We start from the raw sequence: 22,792 nt of genomic DNA on the forward strand, positions 1-22,792 counted from the left end.
CTTCATTTTCTCTTTAGACTCAGTCATCTCTCTCTCTGTTTCCTTTCGCTTAAACTACATTTTGACCATGGGGAAATGAAAAATAAGGATTGCAGAGCTCTGTTATTCTGGCATAATTGAGACAGCCAGGACCAAGGGAGACAACAGAACATGGGCAATTTTAAACTATGTTAGAGCTGGCTGAGACCTAAGTGACCACATTTAGAATTTCACATATTGAATCTATAGACCAACTGTCACTGTGGTCATGGACCCCTAGAGCACTGTGTTTAGGAGGATTCTGAGGATGTGTTTGGCCTCAGTGGGATTAAGTACCATAATCAGTCAGTGAAGGCCCCATGACAGCATATGTGCTACCTGTTTCCATACCTCATATTCAAATCCCCTCGTTATACAGAGAGAGGTGAAGTGATTCAGCACAGCTGGCAGTGGCCATGTGAGGACCAGAACTCAGATATTATCGATTCCATTCCATTACTTGAAACTAATATGCTTCTCTTATTATACTCGGAACTTTTGCCACTGAAGAGTTTATCATTTGGGTATAATAACTTGGGACAAGAGAAAACTTAGATGTCGCCAGGATACCCAGCCAGCTGCCATGGTTAGGAACAGAAATAGAGGGCAGGAAAAATATGTTAAGGGCATCATGCCTCATAGAGAAGTCTGTCCTTCAAGTTGGGGTTTACTAGAAAGCCATGGGCCAGCTTAGAGGACAGTGTTTAGATAGTGTTTAATGTTTATATGTCACTTATAAATGTAAATGTATGTGTGTGTGTTTGTACCTACATCAAACTCAGAAATTTTATCCTCGAAATAGGGATTTTGACTCTCACGTGTCACGAAGTTGGTGATAGATCTGGTGCTGGATCTGGTGTTATGTTGAGCCTGAAGAGTGGCGGTGAGATGGTCTGTTTCCAGGACAACACCCCCTGTGCTGTGTGTGACAGAGAGCCGAGGGACAGGGGTATCGTGCCTCTTGAGATATGTGTCTTTTGCTGTAGTGAGAAACTAAAAGTCTTTGTGTTTAAAGCTTAGGAATGAAAAACATGAATTTAGGATCATACAATTTTATATTAGGTCTGTAAATTAAACTCAATTCAATTTTGCAAAATCTGAATAAGTGACTTACTGCTGAATATAATTTTAAAAATGTTTCAAGAAAAGTAAGACTGAAGTCCAGATTGTTATAATAATAATTTATTAAGACTCTAATAACTTCATTTACTTTCTTTTTTGGATGTTGATTTAGCAAAAGCTAAAATGCTAATTGAAACCCAATATCCATTTAATATGAAAATCTAAAAAAGTATGTGCTGTGAAATTTTGATTCTGTTGTTTTAAGACTATGAAGTCACTATCCATCATTTAAAAAGTTATGATGAAATTTTACAGTTGTAGTGTCTTCGGTATTATCATTTACATTAGCTCCTTGTCAACTTTGGAAAAACCAAGTCTCTAGGTTCTGGGAAAGGAGAGAATTGGAAAGAAGAGTAGAAAATTGACAGAAGCTTGTCAGTAGGAGGGAAGGACCTCTGTTGATTTGACCTAATATTGAAAATGTTATCTGGGCACAGGAAGAATGAACAGATGGCTCATGGTAGAAGAACTTGATGTAGATGTGGGGAGAATAGCAGTGTGTCTTTACAGGGTTTGAATGTGGCATCTGTAAGCACTGTTGTAGGAGTTAAGATAGCTTAGCCTAGTGAAAAATTTCTAGCTATTTTCAAATTTATAACATATTTGTAAATAAGATAGATAGCTCGCCCCTTTCTAGAAATGTGAGATGAAGAAAGGGATCAAGGCTGGTAATAAAGAAATTTGTAAGTGTTGAATATTAGAATAGAATTGGATGCTTAGAATTGGATGTTGAAGATTAGACACAATAAAAAAATCTCATCTGGGTTGGTGGAGGGGAAATTAGGCTTGGAAATCAGGTAGTGAATGCATGAACCTCTAGGTTTCCCCTCTGGCCCAGTATGTGGTGACTCAAACATGCTGGTGGTTTGTACGGTTAGCAAGGGGAGATGGATAAACGGTTAACTTTATGGGAAGAGAGAACCAGAAAACTTTCCAAGTATTTTTTTTTTTCTTGAATATGGAGAGAAAAGGATAAAGTGCTTTGTTTACACTCTTGAATGTTGTATAGCATGATAATCTCTTAGGAAGAGCAAAATAGGACTCTTAAAATTGCTTGTAGGAGCTAAGCTTCTGGACAGTGTAATTTCCCAAAGATTATTCAATTATGGAGAACTAAAAGGAAAAGTATGAATTTAGAATGATTTTTTTTTTTGCTGAGGAAGATCAGCCCTGAGCTAACATCTGTTGCCAATCCTTCTTTTTTTGCTGAGGAAGATTGGCCCTGGGCTAACATCCATGCCCATCTTCCTCTACTTTATATGTGGGATGCCACCACAGCGTGGCTTGATAAGTGGTGTGTAGGTCTGTGCCCGGGATTCGAACCTGCGAACCCCGGGCTGCCAAGGTGGAGCGCGCAAACTTAAACACTATGCCACCAGGCCAGCCCCTACAATGATTTTTTAAGGAAATACCGATTTGTCTTTTTCCTTAGGTCATTGCTGCTGCTTCCCGCCCCCCCCCCTTTTTTTTTCAATTAGCACTTAATAAAATTTGAAACAGTTTATGTTTTTATCTTTACATGCTGGTACTATTTTTCAAACATTTCCTCTAAGGTTTTTGACGCTTATGAGACTTTAAAATGTAGATTCCCTATGCCCAAAACAGTGCAATAAATGACATTAATGGTGGTTATAGTCCTAAAGTACCCACCAAATCCACTTAACCATATCATACCACAGCAGAGGAACACTATCTCATAGGACCTCGTTATGCATCAGATACACCTTTAGCAAAAATATAATGTGAAAATGCATTCTCATCTGGAATTCAGAGTGCAGGAACAAGCCCTGCTCTTTCTTTTCCCTCTGCCCTTTTCCTTGCCCCAAGTACAAACACACATCTTAAGGATGCTGTCGAAGATTCCGATTCCCTTTTTAATCCAATGGGAAGCCGTAAATATGAAGGAGAAATTCACAATTTAAGAAAAACCTATCTAAATATGGTCAACACTGTTGTCTTATGCAACTGAAAGATATTTAATTTTTTGATGCTAAGGGCTTCAGTCATTATTGGGCAAAAGCAGAAATAAGAGGAAACAAGTCATCTACTTAAGGCTTCGCATGATTGTTTCTCCATGGTTTCAAATGTTGGTTCTGATAGAAAATCAATAAGTTACAGGTTATCAGCATTATTTTTTAAAGCTGTGTTCTTTATTCTGACGTGTCACTGTCACTTGATATGCGAAGATTGTCTTTAGCTTCCCAGTGAAGAAAGAGAAGCAAAATCAGACTGTAGCAAAATAGAAGATGCCTTTCCAGGACTCATTGATGTGTATTATACATAAAGCATAGTATTTGCTCACTTAATTGTTCCCTGTCACTTTTACCCTGGCATTTGCCCTGGGAAATAGTGTAGGTCTACTTTTGTGGGAGCCCCCTTTGTCTAGTTAACTGTAGTGGACTCTGAATTACACCACAGCCTAAGCAAAATTGGTCAGCATCAAAGTTTCTCCAAAAGCCATTTCTTTAGCAATTCTTTTAGTGCCTACAAACAATTTTTTTTTTTCCAGACAAGATTCCTGTGTGAGTGCGAGAGGAAAGATTTACATGTAATATAGAAGATGGTTTTTATGATTCAGGTGGGATTCCTCGTTTATGTTTTAGCTTTGGGGCTTCGGCACCTTTGTTCCAGGGCAGATGTAGGAGTTCCAGCTCCTTGCTGTAGCAGAGGCGGATCAGAACCAGATCGCACCCTGGTAGCCAGCAAGGAGTTTGTGCCTTATTGTTCCTGCGTTGTTAACACAGCTGGCTGCCTGTACCCTGCCTTGTCCTCAGGGAGGTGGCTGCTCTTCATAGCTGCACTTGGGCATACCTGTCATAGCATGGATGGCCATATAATTTATCTCCCAACTTTTATCAGGGCTGAAAGCTGAACTGAAAAAGACACATAAACTTGGACTGTGCCAGGATGTACGGTCACTCTGGACCTTGCATCCCTGAGGAGGGGAACTACCTGTTATCAATCTTTGTACTCCTAACACGCAGTAATGACTGGCTCGTGGTAGCTGCTTAGTGAGTACCTGTTGATTCAAGGAGGAAGGAAGGAGTTGTGGAAAATTAATACTGTATTTATCCATTTAAACTGTACTTTTCTGTTTTATTACAGCTGGTAATGCCGCTGTCATCAAGTATGAGGAAAAGCCTCCAAAACCAGCATTTAAAAATGGTTCCTCAGGATCCTTGTATTTGAAGCCTTTGGTGCCCAGAGCTCATGCACATTTACTCAAAACTCCTCCAAAAGGTATGGTCCTCATTGTGGAAAGAAGGGGGAAGACAAGGCTTTTTAAGTCCTTGGCTTGTAGGAAGTTCAATTTTGATGAGTTCATGATAGATTGAACAATCATTTACAAAATGTCTGTTGAATAAAGACATATAATACATTGTTACACTGAGGGAGCTATTCTTGTTCTGAGAGTCAATAGGTTCTGTAGTTAAAACTTGATACATATAAGTCAGCAGATAGAACAAAGGTATAAGGTGAAAATAAATAAAACCTATAGAGTTAAATGATTCTAAGGTAGTGATATAAAGTAATGAGATAGAAATGCATAGTTTATTTCCCAACTTTGGTCCAAACCATGTTCGTTTTTTTCCTATTCTTTCTCTTCTCCTTCTTTGTATTACTCACTTTGTAACTGCTGTGGCTATGAAGAATAACTTTCAGGTTTACAAAATATGTGGTATATATTCAATATGGAATATTTTCGTGCAGCTTTATCACAGTGGGTCTGAAGCAGGGTACAAGTTTCATCTGTGCTTAGTGAGTTGGAAGATTACTTAACTGAAAGGAAAATTGTGAATGAGACACTTGCCCTATAACATGTGACCCATATTAGAGAATTTGAAAAACACAGAAGCATACCGAGTCCCCCTTAATCCCGTCAACCATGAATAGTGGTTGCATTTCCTCTATTTTTTTTTCCTCTGCATATATAATTGGTTTTGTTTTTGTTTCAAGAAAACTCAGCACATAGTATGTACACTCTCCTGTGTCTTGATTTTTATTAATTTAGAAGTATATTGTGAGAATTTCTTCATTTTAAATGGCTATGAAATAGTCCACTCTTTTCCATTTCCGTGGTTCCTGGACAATTTCTGACTTTTACTATGGCGTGTAATACTGAGATGAACATCTTTAACTGTGAACATTGTTCATTGCTTCAAATTCTAATTACTTCCGTGAGACATCCCTGAAAGAGGAATTACTGGGTTAAACTGTATGAATCTTTTTGAAATTGTTAATATATGTTACTAAATAACTTTCCAGAAAGGTGTTAGTCTCTCATAGCAATTTGAGAGCGTCTGTTGCCCTGGATCCTAAACATCTGTGTGTGTGTGTGTGTGTGTGTGTAAAGGATCATGTGGTAACCTGAGGTTAATTACCTAGTGAATGCTTATCAACACTTTTTCCTTCCTATTGAATTGAAGAGAAAATAGGTATAAATATTGGCAAAAAGATTCTTCAGTGTGTCAGGAAGTTCTCATCTGTCCAGGGTCTTAAATAAATTTCTGAGGCATCGAATGACCTCTTGCTGGGATGACATCAGTGTGTGAATCTGTGGTTTTTATTGATGATGATAAAGCCCCATAATCTACATATACCCCATAGCTGAAAAGAAATATCGTTGAACTTTGATACTAAGATAACTTTCAGAGAATTAGGACTTCATGATTTTACTGATAACTTTATAGCACAGGAACTCGAGTATGCTGAAACATCTCGCTATTGAATTTGTAAGCTTTTGTATCACAAAGGTTCTACTTGAATGGGAATCAGTGCTTTGCATTTATAACGGCCGCATATTTTAAGAGATTATCCTCTCTGTAAAATGCCACACGTAGAATGTGGCAGCTGTTCTAACTAGTGATCTGCAGATGATTTTGCCCAGAAATGACTCTATCATGTCAAGTAGAAGCACTCGTGGTTTTCCTTTAGTGACTTATCTTTGTAGCTCTGTACCTATTACCACTCCTGGTGTTTTTCTTTTTTTTCAGCTTTCTTGACATATAGTTAACAAATAAAATTGTAATATGTTTGATGATTTGATATACGTATACATTGTGAAAGGATTCTCCTAGTTATACTTTATACTGTATCAGTTCGGAGAGAAAGCCTCAGTGTGTTATCCTTCATAGCTGAGTAGGAAGTGAACTGGATTTAATACTTGACAGTTGCAGAAATCGCACACTGGTGGCTGTCGGTCATAAAGTCTGGCCTTTTTTCTCTGTCAGCAGTGGAACAGCATTGTGTGTGTAATAAATGTGTAAATTCAGTTCTGTTAAAATTTGAATTTCAGCTCTTCTTGACTGAAAAAATACTGTAGTTTGTCCTGTTAAAACTGATCATGTTTGTGATGATGAATTCATATCACCCTTAAACTACCATTTTGATGTTGTTTGGAATATCATTTTATACTTAGAATATACTTGATAAAGGTGATTGTATCTCAGTGGTATTTCCCATCTAGAACCTAAAATTTAGAAGTTAATGGATTGTTTTTGAAAATATAAAGCAACCCTTATTTTTTAAGTGGTTTATTTTTGTGTGATATTTCATATAAAGCATAAGTGTATTTTATAAATATTTCTTTTATATTTTAGGTCCTTCAAGAAAAAATCTTTTTACAACTTTTAATGGAGGTAAGTGACCATTTTAAATATGAACGGAGAAAATAAGAATCTTGCTTTTTGTAAAGTCATGTTATCATTATAAGTTTTTTAAATGTATTTACAGTGACTTTTCACTAGTATGCTTATAAATAGAATTTCAGGTTTGTGGCATAAACATAACTGCTTATGACCTGGGCCAGCATAGGGTTAAAACTTGGCATGATTGACGAGCTGTCTGACACAAAAGGACACTTTATGAATAACAGATAATTTCAGTTTTTTAAAAAATGGTTTTTTAAAATGTGGTCTAAATGAAGTGGTAAATGTACTTTTTCCAAGATAAATGCTATTTTAGAATCAGATAGTCTTTAATTGATAAATAATCTCAAGATTAGATTTTAACACCTTTTAACAGTTCAGCAGCCTGACATTTCTCTGTGCTTTTTTACACTTCTATTAAACTCACATCTATCTCTAGAACAGCCTGCAGCCTCACCCATTTGAACCACAATTGAGAATCAAAAAACTGTGTCTCTCGAGAAGCCATAGAAGATTTCACAAATGTACTCACTACAGTTCCTATATTTTATCGATAGCTAATCGGGTCCCCATACACTACCTACATTCTCTTATTTAATATGCAGTTATAAGACAGTTACGTGGCTTCTAAGTCCATTGAAGATTAGAACAGCACATCAAAAGGGAGAAAGGTATTATTATAGCACATCGACTATAGTTTATCATGCATTGTGACAGTGTTGGGTGCTAAGGATACAGTGGTGAGCCAAAAATGAACAAGCACCTTCAGGAAGGTTACAGGAAAGTCAAGGAATTGCACAAATAAACATAAAATCACAATTGCAGTAAGTTTTAGGAAGGAGGGTTACATGTTGCTGTGAGAGGCTTGGTTAAAGGGTATGATCTAGTGAGGGAGACCTGGGCAGGAGGTAGAAATTGGTGACCCCCCGTATATAGATAGTAAATAAAGAAAAGAGGGTGGATCATGTTACATAGGGAATAACTAATATCCTTCATGCTCCAAGATGTATTCAGTTTCCTCAGCTTAATAAGGCAGGGAAGTGTGAGGGAATTATATCACAACTGTTAATCTTTTGTAGGCTCTTAAAGCTAGACAAGACTCAGCCATGGAGAGTGATTTAAATTCTACAGGTCTCCAATAGCCTGAGTTTGAATATATATTTCCTAAAGCTTTTCTAATTCGAAAACCCACAAAAAAACTATTTTGCACACAGTGAGATTTTTATTTTCTTTTGTTTTACATTTATAGCACATCCTAGTATTTAGGAGAAAATGATAGCTAATATGCTATAGAATGACTTTGTTCATGTTAGAAAATAGGGTAATCTTTATCAGAAAGCTAGATGGTATGATAACTCTGTTTAACTGAGAAACTTCCAGAATGTTTTCCAAAGTGGCTCCACCATCTTACATTTCCACCAGCAATATCTGAGGGGTCACTCTCCACATCCTTCCCAACACTTACTTGCTTTTTTCTGTCTTTTTAATTATAGCCATTCTAGGGGGTATGAAGTGGTATCACATTGTGGTTTCAATTTGCATTTCCCTGATGGCGAGTGATGTTGAGCGTCTTCTCATAAGCTTATTGGCCATTTGTATATCTTCTTTGGGGAAACATTTATTCAAATCCTTTGCCCATTTTTGAATTGTGTTGTTGAATTGCAGGAATTGCAGGAATTCTTTATATGTTCTGAATACTAGACCCTTATCACACAGATAATTTGCAAGTATTTTCTCCCATTCTGTGGGCTGTCTTTTCACTTTCTTGATAGTGCCCTTTGAAGCACAAACGTTTTTTGTTTTGTTGAGGTTCAGTTTCTCTATTTGTCCTTTTGTTGCTTATGCTATTGGTGTTATATCTGAGAAGCCATTGCTTGATACAAGCTCACGAAGATTTATGCCTATGTTTTCTTCTAAGAGTTTATACTTTTAGCTCTTACACTTAGGTCTTTGATCCATTTTGAGTTAAGTTTTTTATATGATGTGAAGTGGGGGGGTCCAACTTCGTTCTTTTTTTGTGTGTGAGGCAGATCGGCTCTGAGCTAACATCTGCCAATCCTCCTCTTTTTGCTGAGGAAGACTAGTCCTGGGCTAACATCCATGCCCATCTTCCTCCACTTTATATGGGGCGCTGCCACAGCACGGCTTGACAAGCAGTGCATCGGTGCGCACCCGGGATCCGAACCGGCGAACCCCAGCCGCCGGAGCGGAGCGTGTGCACTTAACCGCTTGCGCCCCCGGGCCAGTCCTTCCAACTTCATTCTGTTGCATGTAGATATCCAGTTGTCCCAGCACCATGTGTTGAAAACATCATTCTTTCCCCCTTGAAATGTCTTGGCACTTTTGTTAAAAATAGTTGGCTGTAAATGTGAGGATTTATTTCTGGGCTCTCAAATCTATTCCATGGATCTATGTGTCTGTCCTTCCCGGTATGACATTGCCTTGATTACTGTGGTGTTATGTTTTGAAATCAGAAAGTATGAATCCTCTAACTTCTTCTTTTTCAAGATTGTTTTTTGAGTTTCCATGTGAACTTTAGGGTCAGCTTGTTAATTTCTGTAAAGAAGTCAGCTGGGATTTTGATAGACATTGCATTGAATATGTAGATGAATTTGTGCAGTATTGCCTTCTTTACAATCTTAAGTTTTCTAATCCATGAATATGGGATGTCTTCCCTTTTAGTTAGGTCTTCTTTAATTTCTTTCAGCAATATTTTGTAGATTTCACAAAATGTTTGCATTTCTTTTGGTAAGTATTTGTGTGTAACTTTTCAGTGCTTTGAAAGCTGCCATTGATATTGGTCACAGTAAAAGAGCGTGTTAAATACCTCTAATATACCTGTTTTAATTTGAATTAAATATGAAACTTGGAAAGTTTCACGTAAGACATGTCTTAATTCATGTCTCAAGTCTATGATCATGTAAACTGTTATAGAGGATATTTCTTCTGACAGGCATAGTAAATAATAATCCTCAATATATATCTCCTTTCTACTATAGAGAAAAACTAATAGCGTTAGGCATTTTCCCTTGCCACATTGTTGGGCTGACATCATGCCTTATTGCCAAAGCATATCATTGACCCTTGACATATCAGTGACCCTTGACAGGTAAGGTTATCAGAATGGCAAATTAACTCCTGATTAAGTGAGAAAAGAAATGGAAAGTAAGAATCACGTTGTGGTTTTGTTTGGCAAAACCTTTAACCATGGAGTAGAAATGGGGTATGTGACAGAGTTCGTGATTGCCTGACTCCAATTAACTCTTAGTAATCAATGATCTAATAATTGCAATGGAAAAAGATGTATTTTAAGGGGTCAGCATTGTGATTTAATCTAGATTATGTGGCATGAACATGTGTTTTCCAAAAATCATAAATATGACTGCCCTGTTTTTCTAGTTGATAGTTATTATCTAAGACTAACCTGATATTATGATGAGCCTGCTGAGGAAAAGTCACCGTGTGTTGGCTTTAGGAGGAACAGCTTTGATGCTAAGAAGTGGATCTTGTAACCTCTTTGATATTAGTTTTCTTTTCTGTGTAATTGAAATGACTGATCACTAAGGTTTCTCGCTGCTATAATATTCTGTGACTGCAAAGCACCTTGACTTTCTTCATATTCTGCTTGCAAATAGTCATCTTTTAAAGTTTATTTATTTATTTATTTATTTATTTTTTCCCCCAAAGCCCCAGTAGATATTGTACGTCATAGCTGCACATCCCTCTAGTTGCTGCATGTGGGACGCGGCCTCAGCATGGCGGGAGAAGCAGTGCGTCGGTGCGCACCTGGGATCCGAACCCGGGCCGCCAGCAGTGGAGCGCGTGCACTTAACCACTAAGCCACGGGGCCGGCCCGCAAATAGTCATCTTTTAGATGATACAGAAGACATTGCCTCCACATACAAACATGTTGTTCTGAGCATTAAATTTTAAATAATTTACTGTGGCTTTGAGAGAGGGTTTTTTTTTTGTTTGTTGTTTGTTTTTGTTTTTGTGAGGAAGATTAGCCCTGAGCTAACATCTGTGCCAATCCTCCTCTTTTGCTGAGGAAGGCTGGCCCTGGGCTAACATCCGTGCCCATCTTCCTTTACTTTATATGTGAGACTCCTGCCACAGCTTGATAAGCGGCATGTAGGTCTGCGCCCGGGATCCGAACCTGTGAACCCCAGGCCGCCGATGCTGAGCGCATGAACTTAACCACTATGCCACTGGGCCGGCCACTGAGAGAGTTTTTTTTTTTTTTTTAAATTAACAAACAGTGGTGAAGATTAAGTTGACCAACTTCATATCCTTTCATTTTAGTAAAATAGTCAATTATAGCAGTTTGCTAAATTCTAAAAAGTTTAGCATGTAGAGGTTTAGGAATCACTTCTTAGTTTTTTAAAATTTGTGACTTTAAATAAAATTCAGATAACTTTATATCCTGTTTTGTCACTTAATGTAAGTGTTCACTTTTAATGACTAATACATTTAGCATGTGCACCAAAATTTAACTACTCCTCAGGAATATTTGGGATGTTTCTGTATCACATTCATAAATGTTTCTATGATGAACATCTTTACACTTATCACTTGCAAAGTTTGGGGAAGTTTCTTGTGATAGATTCTTAAAAATGGTGTGAGTAAATCAAACGTGCATATTTGTAGTCAAATAACCAAATTGTTTTCCAAAAGCTTCATATCTGTTTATATCATGATTCACAGCATAAAAGAGTGCTGGCGGGCCGGCCTGGTGGCATAGTGGTTAAGTGCGCGCGCTCCACTTCGGCGGCCCCGGGGTTCGCGGGTTCAGATCCCGGGCGCGCACCGATGCACCACTTGTCAGGCCATGCTGTGGCGGTGTCCCGTATAAAGTGGAGGAAGATGGGCACAGATGTTAGCCCAAGGCCAGTCTTCCTCAGCAAAAAAAGAGGAGGATTGGCATGGATGTTAGCTCAGGGCTTATCTTCCTCACAAAAAAAAAAAAGAGTGCTGGCTTCACCATACTCTGGTCAACATTGGGTACTATTTTTTAAATTTTTGGCTAATACAGTAGTTGAAAATTGTATATCATAGTTTTAGTTTAACCTTTAATCAGTTATTTCAAAGACAATTCCATTATCTCATAAGACAAGAGGAGCAGAGAGAGAAGGAACTTTTGAGGCCTTGAATATTGGTTTAAATCTTGGTCTTGCCACAGTCTACTTGTTTCCTGACTTTGGGCTGGTTGCTAAGCCTCTCCAAGTCTCAGATTTCTCTTTTGGGAATATGGAGTTATTTTGGGAATAATTCCCAGTATAGGAATAATTTTGACCTCGTAAAATTGCTGTATAAAAAGCTCTCAAATGATAGCTGCTCCTGCTGCCAGGAATGGTGAGGATGATAATCCTTTCCATCGTTTGTATGCTTCTAGTGGCCTACTCTTAGACTTCTTCTCCATGAAGTTGAATTATTTTAAATCCTTCAAGCAAGCAGGAAAAAGCACTGCAGGTCAAGAACCATCCTCCTGGGGTCTAGCTGTTGTAATTTATTTAAAGATTATGATGCTATAAGATTCTAGCCGACATTGACTCTAAATAAAACTTGGTTTACTGTTTATAAGGAAGATGTCATGCATACCACATACTATTATTACCTTAGTTCTACTACACATTAAATCTGTTTGGGATACCAAAGCATCAGAGTTGTATTTATCCAGCGCCCTGATTGTTTTACACAAGATCATTTGTCTCAGGTGCCATGGTGTCTGCCCTGGAGAGTTGAAAATGCACTGCTCCTTCCATACGTATTCACTAAACACAGCACAGCAGGAGAAGGTTGCTTTCTGTACCCCCTTTTTCCAAGTGTTGGCAAATGGTTGCTCTGATGAGGTAATTCTGGTGTGGCCAGGGTTTCCTCTGGTGAGAGTAGGAATGAGGCTATCTTTCAGTGTTGGTTTTTGATTAAAACTTTGCTCTCATACTTAAAAAACAGATGCTGTTTTGATCTGTGATACATTTGGTGTTTCAAATCAGGAAAAAGTATGGATTATTTAATAAATCTTGTTAGGACAAAGGCTCTTTTTAGCCAGAGCTCGATTCCTACTTCACACGCTACATACAAATATATTCCACATTGACTGAAGTTTTAAACAAAAATTAGAATGATAAGAGTACCAAGAATATAGACTTGGATAGAAAAGGCCTTTCCAGGAACATGAGTAGAAAAGAAAAGATTAACAATCATGACAACAAAAGTTTTAGACTTCCTCTTAGTCAAAAACGTTATAAATGTGTGATGGATGTTGACTCTAACTAGACTTGTTGTGGTGATCATTTTGCTATATATACAAATATCGAATCATTATGTTGTATGCCCAAAACTAATGTGTTATGTCAATTATATCTCAATAAAAAAATTATAAACACTATTAAGCAAACAACAAACTGGGACAACATATACAACCTGTTTACTTCTTATAGGGCTCTCTGAGATGAGAAAATAAAGACGACTCCACAATAAAAAATGACATGGATAGACACAAAAGAAGAAATATGGAGGGTTAAGATACATAGGAGAAAGTTTACAGAGTGCTAGTTAAAATAACATGCTATCAATTCTTGTCTGTGTTTAAGAGTACCACCTGGTGTTGGTGAGTGAGTGGGGACCAGGTGCCTCATCCATACTCCCGAGGGAACATCAATTACCGCCTCTCTGGAGACACTTCGGTACATATAGCAAAAGACTTCTACCCAGGAGTTCCATTTATCAGGATTGATTCTAGGAAAATAATTCATTTACTTATTTATTGCTTTTCAGAATTCTTTAGAAGAGGGAAAGAATTGGAAACAACCTGAATTATTTAAATGACAGATGTTTAAATTATGTTCAGTGACATTTAAATGACATTTTCGAAGCCATTAAAATGACAATATAGAGAGTTATTTAATGCCGTGGAAAAATGTGTGAAATTTTTATGTTTAAAAAGTTTATTAAGCTTATATTAGGTTTAAAAACCGGTTACAGAGCACTATGATATACAGGTAATTTAACTTTTATTTTTTAAAAAAATATTCTACAGTCGACAATTTTGTTTGTTTTTTAAAAACAAACATTGTACATAGATAAAACATTACTGCTCTTATTTTGGGAGACCAAAGAAATAAAAGGCAATGTTGCTGATCTTGGAGAACTTTTATGGGTGGGTGGAGGTTGACGTTTTTTCTAATTGTTTTACGTGAATTTTTGGATCATTACTCACAATATATCTTATAGGCATTCTTCATTCTGCTAAGGAAGAGGACATTATGAAAAAATTGAACCCTGAATTGAACTTTTTACAATTTCAATAGAGATTTGAACATAATAAAGATTATGAGGCAAAAAATGGGGAAAATGTGGCAATTATGGTTGTGTTAGGGGAAGTAAGGGGATAGATGTTAAGATTGATACGCCGTGTTCGAGTTCTAGGGAAGGTTGGTTGAAGAAAGGTGCTTGAATCCCTGGTTTAAATATTGATCTTCTCCAGATTCTTCATGATCGTTAACAACAATAAACAAATCAGACTAGTTGGGATGCTTTTCCTAGCATCTAAGCAACTGTGCACAGCATATGCTAGAATCATGTCTAGAATCATAGCATCATTGTTTTCTGAAAGCAAGTCACTGATTAAACACTCTCTCTCTCTGCCCCCCGCCACTCACACAGTCACACACGCTTCTATACAGACTGCAGCGGAATCTGTGATTCTTGTTTGAATGTACATACTGATACTATAGCACATTGACCTGCCAAACACATATCATCCATAGCACATCTTCTTTTGTTTTTTAAGCCTTACTAAAGGCTTCATACAATTATTTTTTCATTGTTTTTCTTTATTTGTGTCATTAGTAGAAACTCAGCTTATTTTGTAGACTTTTTGTAAAGCTACTCTGTCACTTAAACTTTTTTAAAAGTGTATTTTTCTCACTCTATGATCTTTGTTTAAAAAATGGAAAAATACAGAAACATATAGCAAAGAGATTAAAAATCATCCCACCCCAACTCCCAGAGCCTTGCTGGCAGTTTGGTATATTTGCTTCAACATTCTTGAATCTTTTTGTTTACAGTTGAGGTCCTACTGTGTGTACAATTGTAAATCATGGTTTTGTTCTTCCTCTTGACATCCTAAAACAAGCTTTGCTGCGCTTCATAAAAACTCATTCTTAATTTTTATAACTGTAGTTGCATTGTTCTATCTTAGGCACCAAAAATTCTTTAATTTATGCCTTACTGTCTGTGGTGATCCTTACCATGTTCTCATAAATCAAGACTTTGTATAATAACAAAGACGGACACTTTCTTATCTTTAGGTACTTCTATATTTAGTATAACTTCAGAAACTACGCAAGATAGTGTACAAGTGACAACAGCTGATCAAATAAGTAATCAAAGAAATTTTTTTTGGTGAGGAAGATTGGCCCTGAGCTAACATCTGTTGCCAATCCTCCTCTTTTGGCTGAGGAAGAGTAGCCCTGAGCCCATCTTCCTCAATTTTGTATGTTGGATGCCACCACGACGTGACTTGATGAGTGGTGCGTAGGTCTGCGCCCAGGATCTGAACTTTCGAACCCTGGGCCACCAACCTAACCGGGTGAACGAACCTAACCATTACACCACCGGGCCAGCCCCTCAAAGAACCTTTTTGACCCCATTTTTAAATCTGTGCTTCCCCAACCCCCAGAAAGATATATATTACAAAAATAGTTGTACTGCTACAATAACTGCCTATTCAGTTATTTAAAAGAGTGAATACGTACAAAGTGTTTAGGACAGTGCCTGGCACATAGTAGGTTGTAAGAGTTGGCTATTACTGTTAATGGATTGTCAAGGCTGCCCCTTTGCCTTGGCTCGCTTGCGCCAGATTGCCACCAGGGGGCAGACTATGTTTGGGAAAGAATTGAAACCCAGCCTGAGCTGCTCTTAGTCTTCTATCTAGTGCACCGTCTTACTTTTGTGTGTTGTACTTTACTGTGCAAACAAGAACTACCCCTTCTGACTTTTCCTTCTGACTGGCACTGCTTCTCTTGATTCTTGCAGGTCTTTGCTGTTTAAAAAGATCGTTAACAGCACTTACTTCTAATATATGTGGTATAGCTTAGTGCAGTTCATGTAAAAATTTTAACGAATATGATGAATTGGTGGCACGTTGCTAATTTCTTCTTTGGACAGTTTAGGATAAAGGATTCCCCTTTTAACCAGGATAATTTAGAGTTTACTATTACTTAAACAGCAAGCATATCTTCTGCAAAAAAACCATCCTCTATGAGATGGTGTCACATCTATTTTTTTTTTTTTTTTTTTTTTTTTGGTGAGGAGATCAGCCCTGTGCTAACATCAGCCAATCCTCCTCTTTTTTTTTTTTTTTTTTTTGCTGAGGAAGACTGGCCCTGGGCTAACATCCGTGCCCATTTTCCTCCACTTTTTTATAGGGGACGCCACCACAGCATGGCTTGCCAGGCAGTGCATCGGTGCGCGCCCGGGATCCGAACCAGTGAACCCCGGGCCGCTGCATTGGAGCGTGCGCACTTAACTGCTTGTGCCACCGGGCTGGCCCCGTCACGTCTATTTTTAATAATATCAATATTTAACTTTATTCTATTTATAATTTTAATGCTGATCGGTATCTTGGTTTTTATAAGTTTTGGTGGGGGCAGGGAGGAGAGTTGATTTTGACATTGATATGCAGAATCTGGAAAAAGGTTGTTGTTTTTTAATAATGAACTGTGTTAAAGTGAAAAGGCAACACCTAAATGTAGCTTTTCTTGACTTGACTCCCTTGGTTTTCGTGCTTCAGTTGCCATGGGCACAATGTGTTTACAAGATCCACTGTGTGTGTGTGAAAAAGTTGTGTCTTTCCCACAGCTAACCCTTGACAAGGTGTTTGGGTTTGTCTCTCTTGTTGACAGCCTCTAAAATGACAGGTGGGGGGTTGAGTGAAGAAGGGGAAGGAATTATTCAAAATTTCCTTTCCTGCCTGTCTCCTTTCCTCTTCACAGCCTAAATGCTCTGTAGAATTTCTAAAAGAGTGCTTCCTGCACATTTGAACAGCATTGAATAGGCTTATTTATGGTTAACAATTTCTACATTTATGTCTGTTACTGAGTCTTATTTTTTTTTTAGGAAATCTTGGAAACGGGCATAGATCATTTTTTACACATTTTCTTGGGCTTTTTTAAATTAAAAAATGTTAAGAGTTTGGGCTATTCCTGGTTTAATAATAATAGCTTAAGTGAGCATATTGCTAGTGTAATGTTCTTGTATCCATAACTTTTATCTTTCAATTTCTTTTGGTTTTGGCCATCGTATTTTAATGTATTTTTACAAACCACTCTACTAAAATAAACATTTCATGGATCCCAGTAAAAGATACACATGACTTCACCCTTCCCCATGTTCCTAGTCTCAAAACATTCCTGAGAGGCCACCTGGTTTTCTGCAAAAGTGATTAGTCAAGTGTACTCCTTAGAATACTGCCTAACTAATTTTTATTCCTCCAAAACTGTTATATTACATCTGGTAGAGAAATTGCATTAACCTTTTATTGTTGGTTATTAGTGAGGTCCTCAGAACGTGAGAAAGTTGAACTTGAACATTTTATCAATCTGTTATTAATATATTATAATAGAAATTTTATTAAAAATTGTAATTGGGAACACTTATTGCTTGAAGCTATTTTTTAAAATTTTATCCCACGGTATCAGGTTTATATATAGGTTTACATATAAAATATCTGAAAAGATGCCCAGTGTGATTAGTGTGAGTATAATTAAAATTTTTAAAATCAGAACACGGGGTACTTTAATGAAACCTTATTTTTTTTAATTATTAAATAAACTTAGGCACTCGAAGTAGTTAATTTCCCTTAATGATCTTCCAAGTAGTTAGAGCATCTGTGACGTTATTGGTTGTTAAAAAAAAAAGCTCCTAAGACCACCCACTTTCTCCTCCCCTTTACCATCTCTGATGAAAACCATAACAACCCTGTAAGCATGTACAGTGTGATGTAATTCAGAGGCTGCGTACTGCTGGGTCTGCTAAGAGGAGATTTTATGCAGAGGAAGAGCACTGTTTTGGGAACATCTGGGAGTGAAATCGGAAGCCAGGAGCACTTGGACAGCTCTGGGGTTTTCTTTTGTGTACGTGTGGCGGATGACATTTGCTCTGTAGACATGTTTCCTCTCGCTGTATTTCTTGGCCTCGACGAGTGCTGAGTTTAAAAAGATAGTATGTGATGGTCCATGGGAGCTGTTTCTTCTGTGAAATCTTTCTACCTGCTCTGAAGACATGTTGTTGTCTCCCAAATTCTCCTTATCCACCATTCACGTGCGACTGACTGCCAAAGGATTGCTTCGGAATCTCCGACTGCCTTCGGGGTTTAGGAAAAGCACTGTTATTTTCCATACAGGTTCGTGTGCACAGATCTCTGTTGAGGGTTGCGTGGGGGGCATCTTGATTAACTTGCAAATGTTTATCAGAAATTTTCTAAGGAGATAGATAATTGGGAAAAGAAAGCTTTAAGGAGAGAACTAGGCTTAATTTGTAAAAGTAAGCAGTTTTCTCTTGTTTCAACGCATGAGCATGTGGTACTCTTACTGTTTGCACGCAGATGTGTGCTCAGTTTGTTGGTGGAAAGCAGAATGGTTGCCTTGGTGCTCCCTGGCTCTTTTCTCCGACAACAACTGAATCTGTGAAGATCAGCACCTGAGTCACATTTTATCTCAGATGATTTTGGTAATAGGACATAGGTAAATCAAGAAGAGTACTTCTCTTTCCCTTCCAGAAGGAGATGAACTGAGAGAGTTTCTGTAGTGTTGCATTATACAGTTTCTCCCTGAGATTATGATAGGTTAGTTTAATATTCTAAAATATTTCCATATTCTAAACATTTCTGAAATAAAACACCCTAATGGTTGTGGAGAAGTAATAAGTGAGCCACAAACTAAGTTTTCCAAGCTTCTCAGTGAAAATGTTTCCAGGCACAAAACACTGCCTCTGATGGTTTATGCTTGTGTCTGCTTTTTATTTTCTGTGCCTAAGGTGGAAATCAATGCAGTGTATATTTTAGGCATATGTAAATATGCTCACTTTGAGAGGATTCAATTGCCTCACGTTGCCCACCTCTTGTTCTCGATGATAATTGCAACTATGGTAAATAGGTTGATTTTACGCTATGAAAACTGGAGTGCTGTTCTATTTGATTTTGGCTGGTTAGCGTGAACTGTCATAGGATCGAGTATGTAAACAGAAGATTTTTTTTCTTGTTTCATGTGCATGTCAGCCCTTGTGTGTCTTGTTTTCCATCTCTGTCCCTGGTGACTTTTTTCAGCTGTTTTTGCTTTTCCCAGAAGCGTCTCCCTTCTCTGGGGGATAATTCTCATTTTTTCCAGCTCCTCTTCCCCAGATTTCATAACTCCCCTTGACCTGTCACTCGAGTCTGCCAGCCTTTCCCTTTCGGGCTGAGCTGACAGCTGGAGGTAAATAAGACGAGTTAAGAGGGACACAGTGGCTCTTCCTCTCCCGGCCTAAATGCCACTGTCATTTTTTCAACCTTATAAGATGAAAAGGTGAAAAAATAAAAATGTTTTTCTATGTTTGCAATCATTTGTAGGATCTAAAATAGCTCCAAATAGCTTTTAATTTTAACTTTTTTAAAAAAGTAATTAATCCATGCTCCGAGTAGAAAAGAAAACCAAACAATACAGAGGGCTGTACAGCCCAGGTGAGCCTCTTCCTTATGCAGCCCCCTGCCCTCTCCTCAGAGGCTGCCACCCTCATTGGCTCTTCGATATCCTTCTGATAATTTTCTAAGAGCATGTAAGCCCATGTAGATCTTTTATATCCTTTATTGTTATACTCAAATGGAAGCATACTATATATTCCCTTGTATAGCTTGCTCTTTAAAGTTAATATATCTTAGATTTTTCTGTTAACATGTTTACCTCATTCTTTTTAATAGTCGTGGAGTATCCCATTGTTGGACAAGCCATGATTTATTTAACTGATCTTATGTTAGTGAACATTTTAGATTGTTTGTAGTGTTTTTGTGAAGCAGATAGCTTGCCAAGGCAGCTTAAGCAAAAGAAACAAGGCTTTTATTACCAGAGTTGACTAATAGTGATATTTTAGATACATTTTATTTTCTGAAATTATATAAAAATATTCTGAAACACTCATTTGATTGCAGTCACAATTTTTAGAGCTACAGTGCACTTAGAAGGGATCTAGTTTACCTTATTTTACACCAGGAAGTTGGAGGCCCAGAGAAGTGAATTAACTTGCCCAAGGGTACACAGTCAATGGCAGAGATGGGACTAAAACTTGGGACTTCTGTTTAGAATTTTGGCTTATCGATTTTCCCAGCTGTGAATGTTGCTGTAATTCTGTTAGATCTGGTGAATAGTAGTGATGAAAAAGGAGTTTGTGTGTGGAAGCATTTTAAAATTATGTAAAGAATATAATTCTGCTTATCCCCAGTAAGAATCTTTTGTGAGCTTATCCATATTACATAACTTTAAAGTCTGAGAAATCTTCCAATAAAATGGATGTTGAAGTCGTTGCATTTATTCTTACCCATATGGGCTGTAAGCAGTAGCCTGCATTTGTATTCTTGATAAAGGAAGGGGTGTTGGTTGCCGTAGCAGCAGTGGTATTGACCTGGATTCCAGGAGCCCAGGGTTGTCCTCTTGGTTCTGCTAACCACGTGAATGACATTGCTCACTTAACCATACATGGCTACAAAATAGAGGAATCAGACGAAATGATTTCTAAGGTTCCTTTAACTTCAAATTCTATGAATTTTGGGGCTATAGATTTAAAAACCCTGGATGTATCACTGACACCTGAAAATTTATCTCATCTAAACTAATTCTCTCCTTCTCTCTCAAACTCAGTTAATATTCCTGATTTATTTCTCTTCATGACACCATGTTTTTCCCTTATCCTGTCATCAAACCTCAGTCACCTTTGAATCATTGTTCTTCTTCACTTATCCACAACCAATTAGCTGCAAGAATCGAAGACTCTATCCTTTGAAATCTCGGTTTGTTTTTATTCTCTGCCACCAATCTAGTTCAGGCTTTATTATTAAATTGAAGCACTTGAAATTGCTCTTCTAAGTAAAAAAATGGCCAAATATTGACAGTTTTATATCATCCAACCTAATACATTGGGCTATTTGAAGGGTTTTATTTTTAGTTTTAGTTTTGGTGAGGCAGATTGGCTTTGAACTAACATCTGTTGCCAATCTTCCTCTTTTTGCTTGAGGAAGATTGTCACTGAGCTAACATCTGTGCCTGTCTTCCTCTATTTTGCATGTAGGATGCCACCGCAGCATGGCTTGGTGAGTGGTGTGTAGGTCCACACCCGGCATCTGAATCTGCAAACCCCTGGCCGCCAAAGCAGAGTGCACAAACTTAACCACTATGTCACAGAGCCAGCCCCCTGAAGGGTTTTATATTTGGTCTTTGCTGCCCGCCTTTCCCCTGCTTCCAGACTGTCTTTCACATTGCAGGATTAATTCATTCATTTCATAAATAAATATTTATTAGACATGTACTGTGTGCCAGGTACACTCCTAGATGCTGAAAATATAGCCAGGACTAAGTCACACATGGCCCCTGCCTTCACACACAGCCCCCAGTGTAACAGAGGGAGACATTGTAGAACATCAAGTAATCATGGTAGAGCATGGATTAGGAGCCCAGGCAGCTCCTAGCAGGTGAGGCTAACTTTATCCAGGTCTTCCAGAAATGCCATTTAAGCTGGGAGCTCGGGATATATAGAATTAGCCAAGAAGCAAAAAGTGTTCCAGGCAGAGAAAACAACATGTGAAAGCCTGGAGGTGAGGGAGAGGATGGCTCCTTCAAGGAAATGCAAGAATTTAAATATGCCTGAGCGTAGAACGTGGAGAGAGAGGTATTAGCCATAAGGATGGGGAGTATAGGGACCCAAGCAGAACAGGCCCTTTCACTGAACCCTGACACAGGGGACCGTGCACTTCGGTATATTGTTGTTGCGTGGTGCCCATCGGCAGTGTGTTGTCAGATCCAGGATGTAAGTTCCTCTGTAAATAGGGGCAAGAAGAGAAAGAGAGTGAATTGGTCAGAGTTTTGGGTGATGTTGCAGGATGTCAGGCATGGATGAAGCTCTCAGCACCAGGGAAGTGCTAACGTCATCTAAGAGGTCCAGGAGTGATTTCTCTGACTCGCCAAAGTTCGAGCAATAGTCTCTCTTGCAAAAGTATTCAGCTCAGTCTATTTCAGAATTTTGCCTCAACATAGTTCCAGTTTTATAATGAATCAGTAGAAGGAAAAAAATCTTCTAAGTAGAAATATTCTTGCCACCAGTTTTATTAGAATTCAGTTTTTCTGTGAAGCTGGAGATACCTGTATTAACTGTTATGAAAAGTGCCATTTTGAACCTCAAAGAGTTAATATTCTCTTTGATTCAAGTGAAGGCAATTCATTGCGCTAAGAAACAGAATTCTTTTTGCTGAGCTAGTGAGAGTAAAAGCAATGACTATAGCGGAGGGGGAGGGGTGTGTGTACGTGTATATTGAGGAAGGACAGGAGAAGTATTATTCATAGAACAGAATATTTTCATTTACTTAAAGCTGCACTAAGGAGAACCATTTTGACTAGATATTTGGTAAGAGTGAGGCAGAATGTGAACAAATTTGTTTAATTAGTCGCCAAATTATGGTGTTATGTTTGGTATTCCTTTTTGAGATTGTCCAGTAGAACTGCTTTTAGCCGCAGTTTGTTCAGACAGCTTAACTAAGAGGTAGCTTTTTGATCTCAACTAAAGAGAAGCAGCTCTGATGATGTTCAAGTGGCTCAGCAACCTCAGGATCAACATCTCTGCTCTTTACTAGCCCTTTCCTCATGATTGTTGCCTCATGATCTCACAATGGCTGCTCCAGGCAGGGAAAAAAAAAAAATAGGGAGGGGGCGGTGCCAAATCACTAAAGCTTACATCTCACTGGCTACATCTCAGTCACATGG

General features: G+C 38.1%; 1 protein-coding gene across 4 annotated transcripts in view; it reads left to right on the forward strand.

The window, feature by feature from the left end:
* The window catches only part of MTUS1 (microtubule associated scaffold protein 1), a 142,701-nt gene that overhangs the window by 74,627 nt on the left and 45,282 nt on the right, over nucleotides 1–22,792 (forward strand). For 3 of the 4 annotated variants that reach the window (XM_058525073.1, XM_058525071.1, XM_058525072.1), the window contains exons 5-6: nucleotides 4,246–4,380; nucleotides 6,741–6,779. In XM_058525073.1, coding sequence (XP_058381056.1) covers nucleotides 4,246–4,380; nucleotides 6,741–6,779 — 174 coding nt within the window. Of the gene's footprint in view, nucleotides 1–4,245; nucleotides 4,381–6,740; nucleotides 6,780–18,011; nucleotides 18,196–22,792 lie in introns of those variants that run through there. The other variant, XM_058525074.1, reaches the window with a different exon arrangement.

The sequence above is a fragment of the Diceros bicornis genome, chromosome 29, assembly GCF_020826845.1.
Source record: "Diceros bicornis minor isolate mBicDic1 chromosome 29, mDicBic1.mat.cur, whole genome shotgun sequence".
Classification (NCBI taxonomy): Eukaryota; Metazoa; Chordata; class Mammalia; order Perissodactyla; family Rhinocerotidae; genus Diceros; species Diceros bicornis.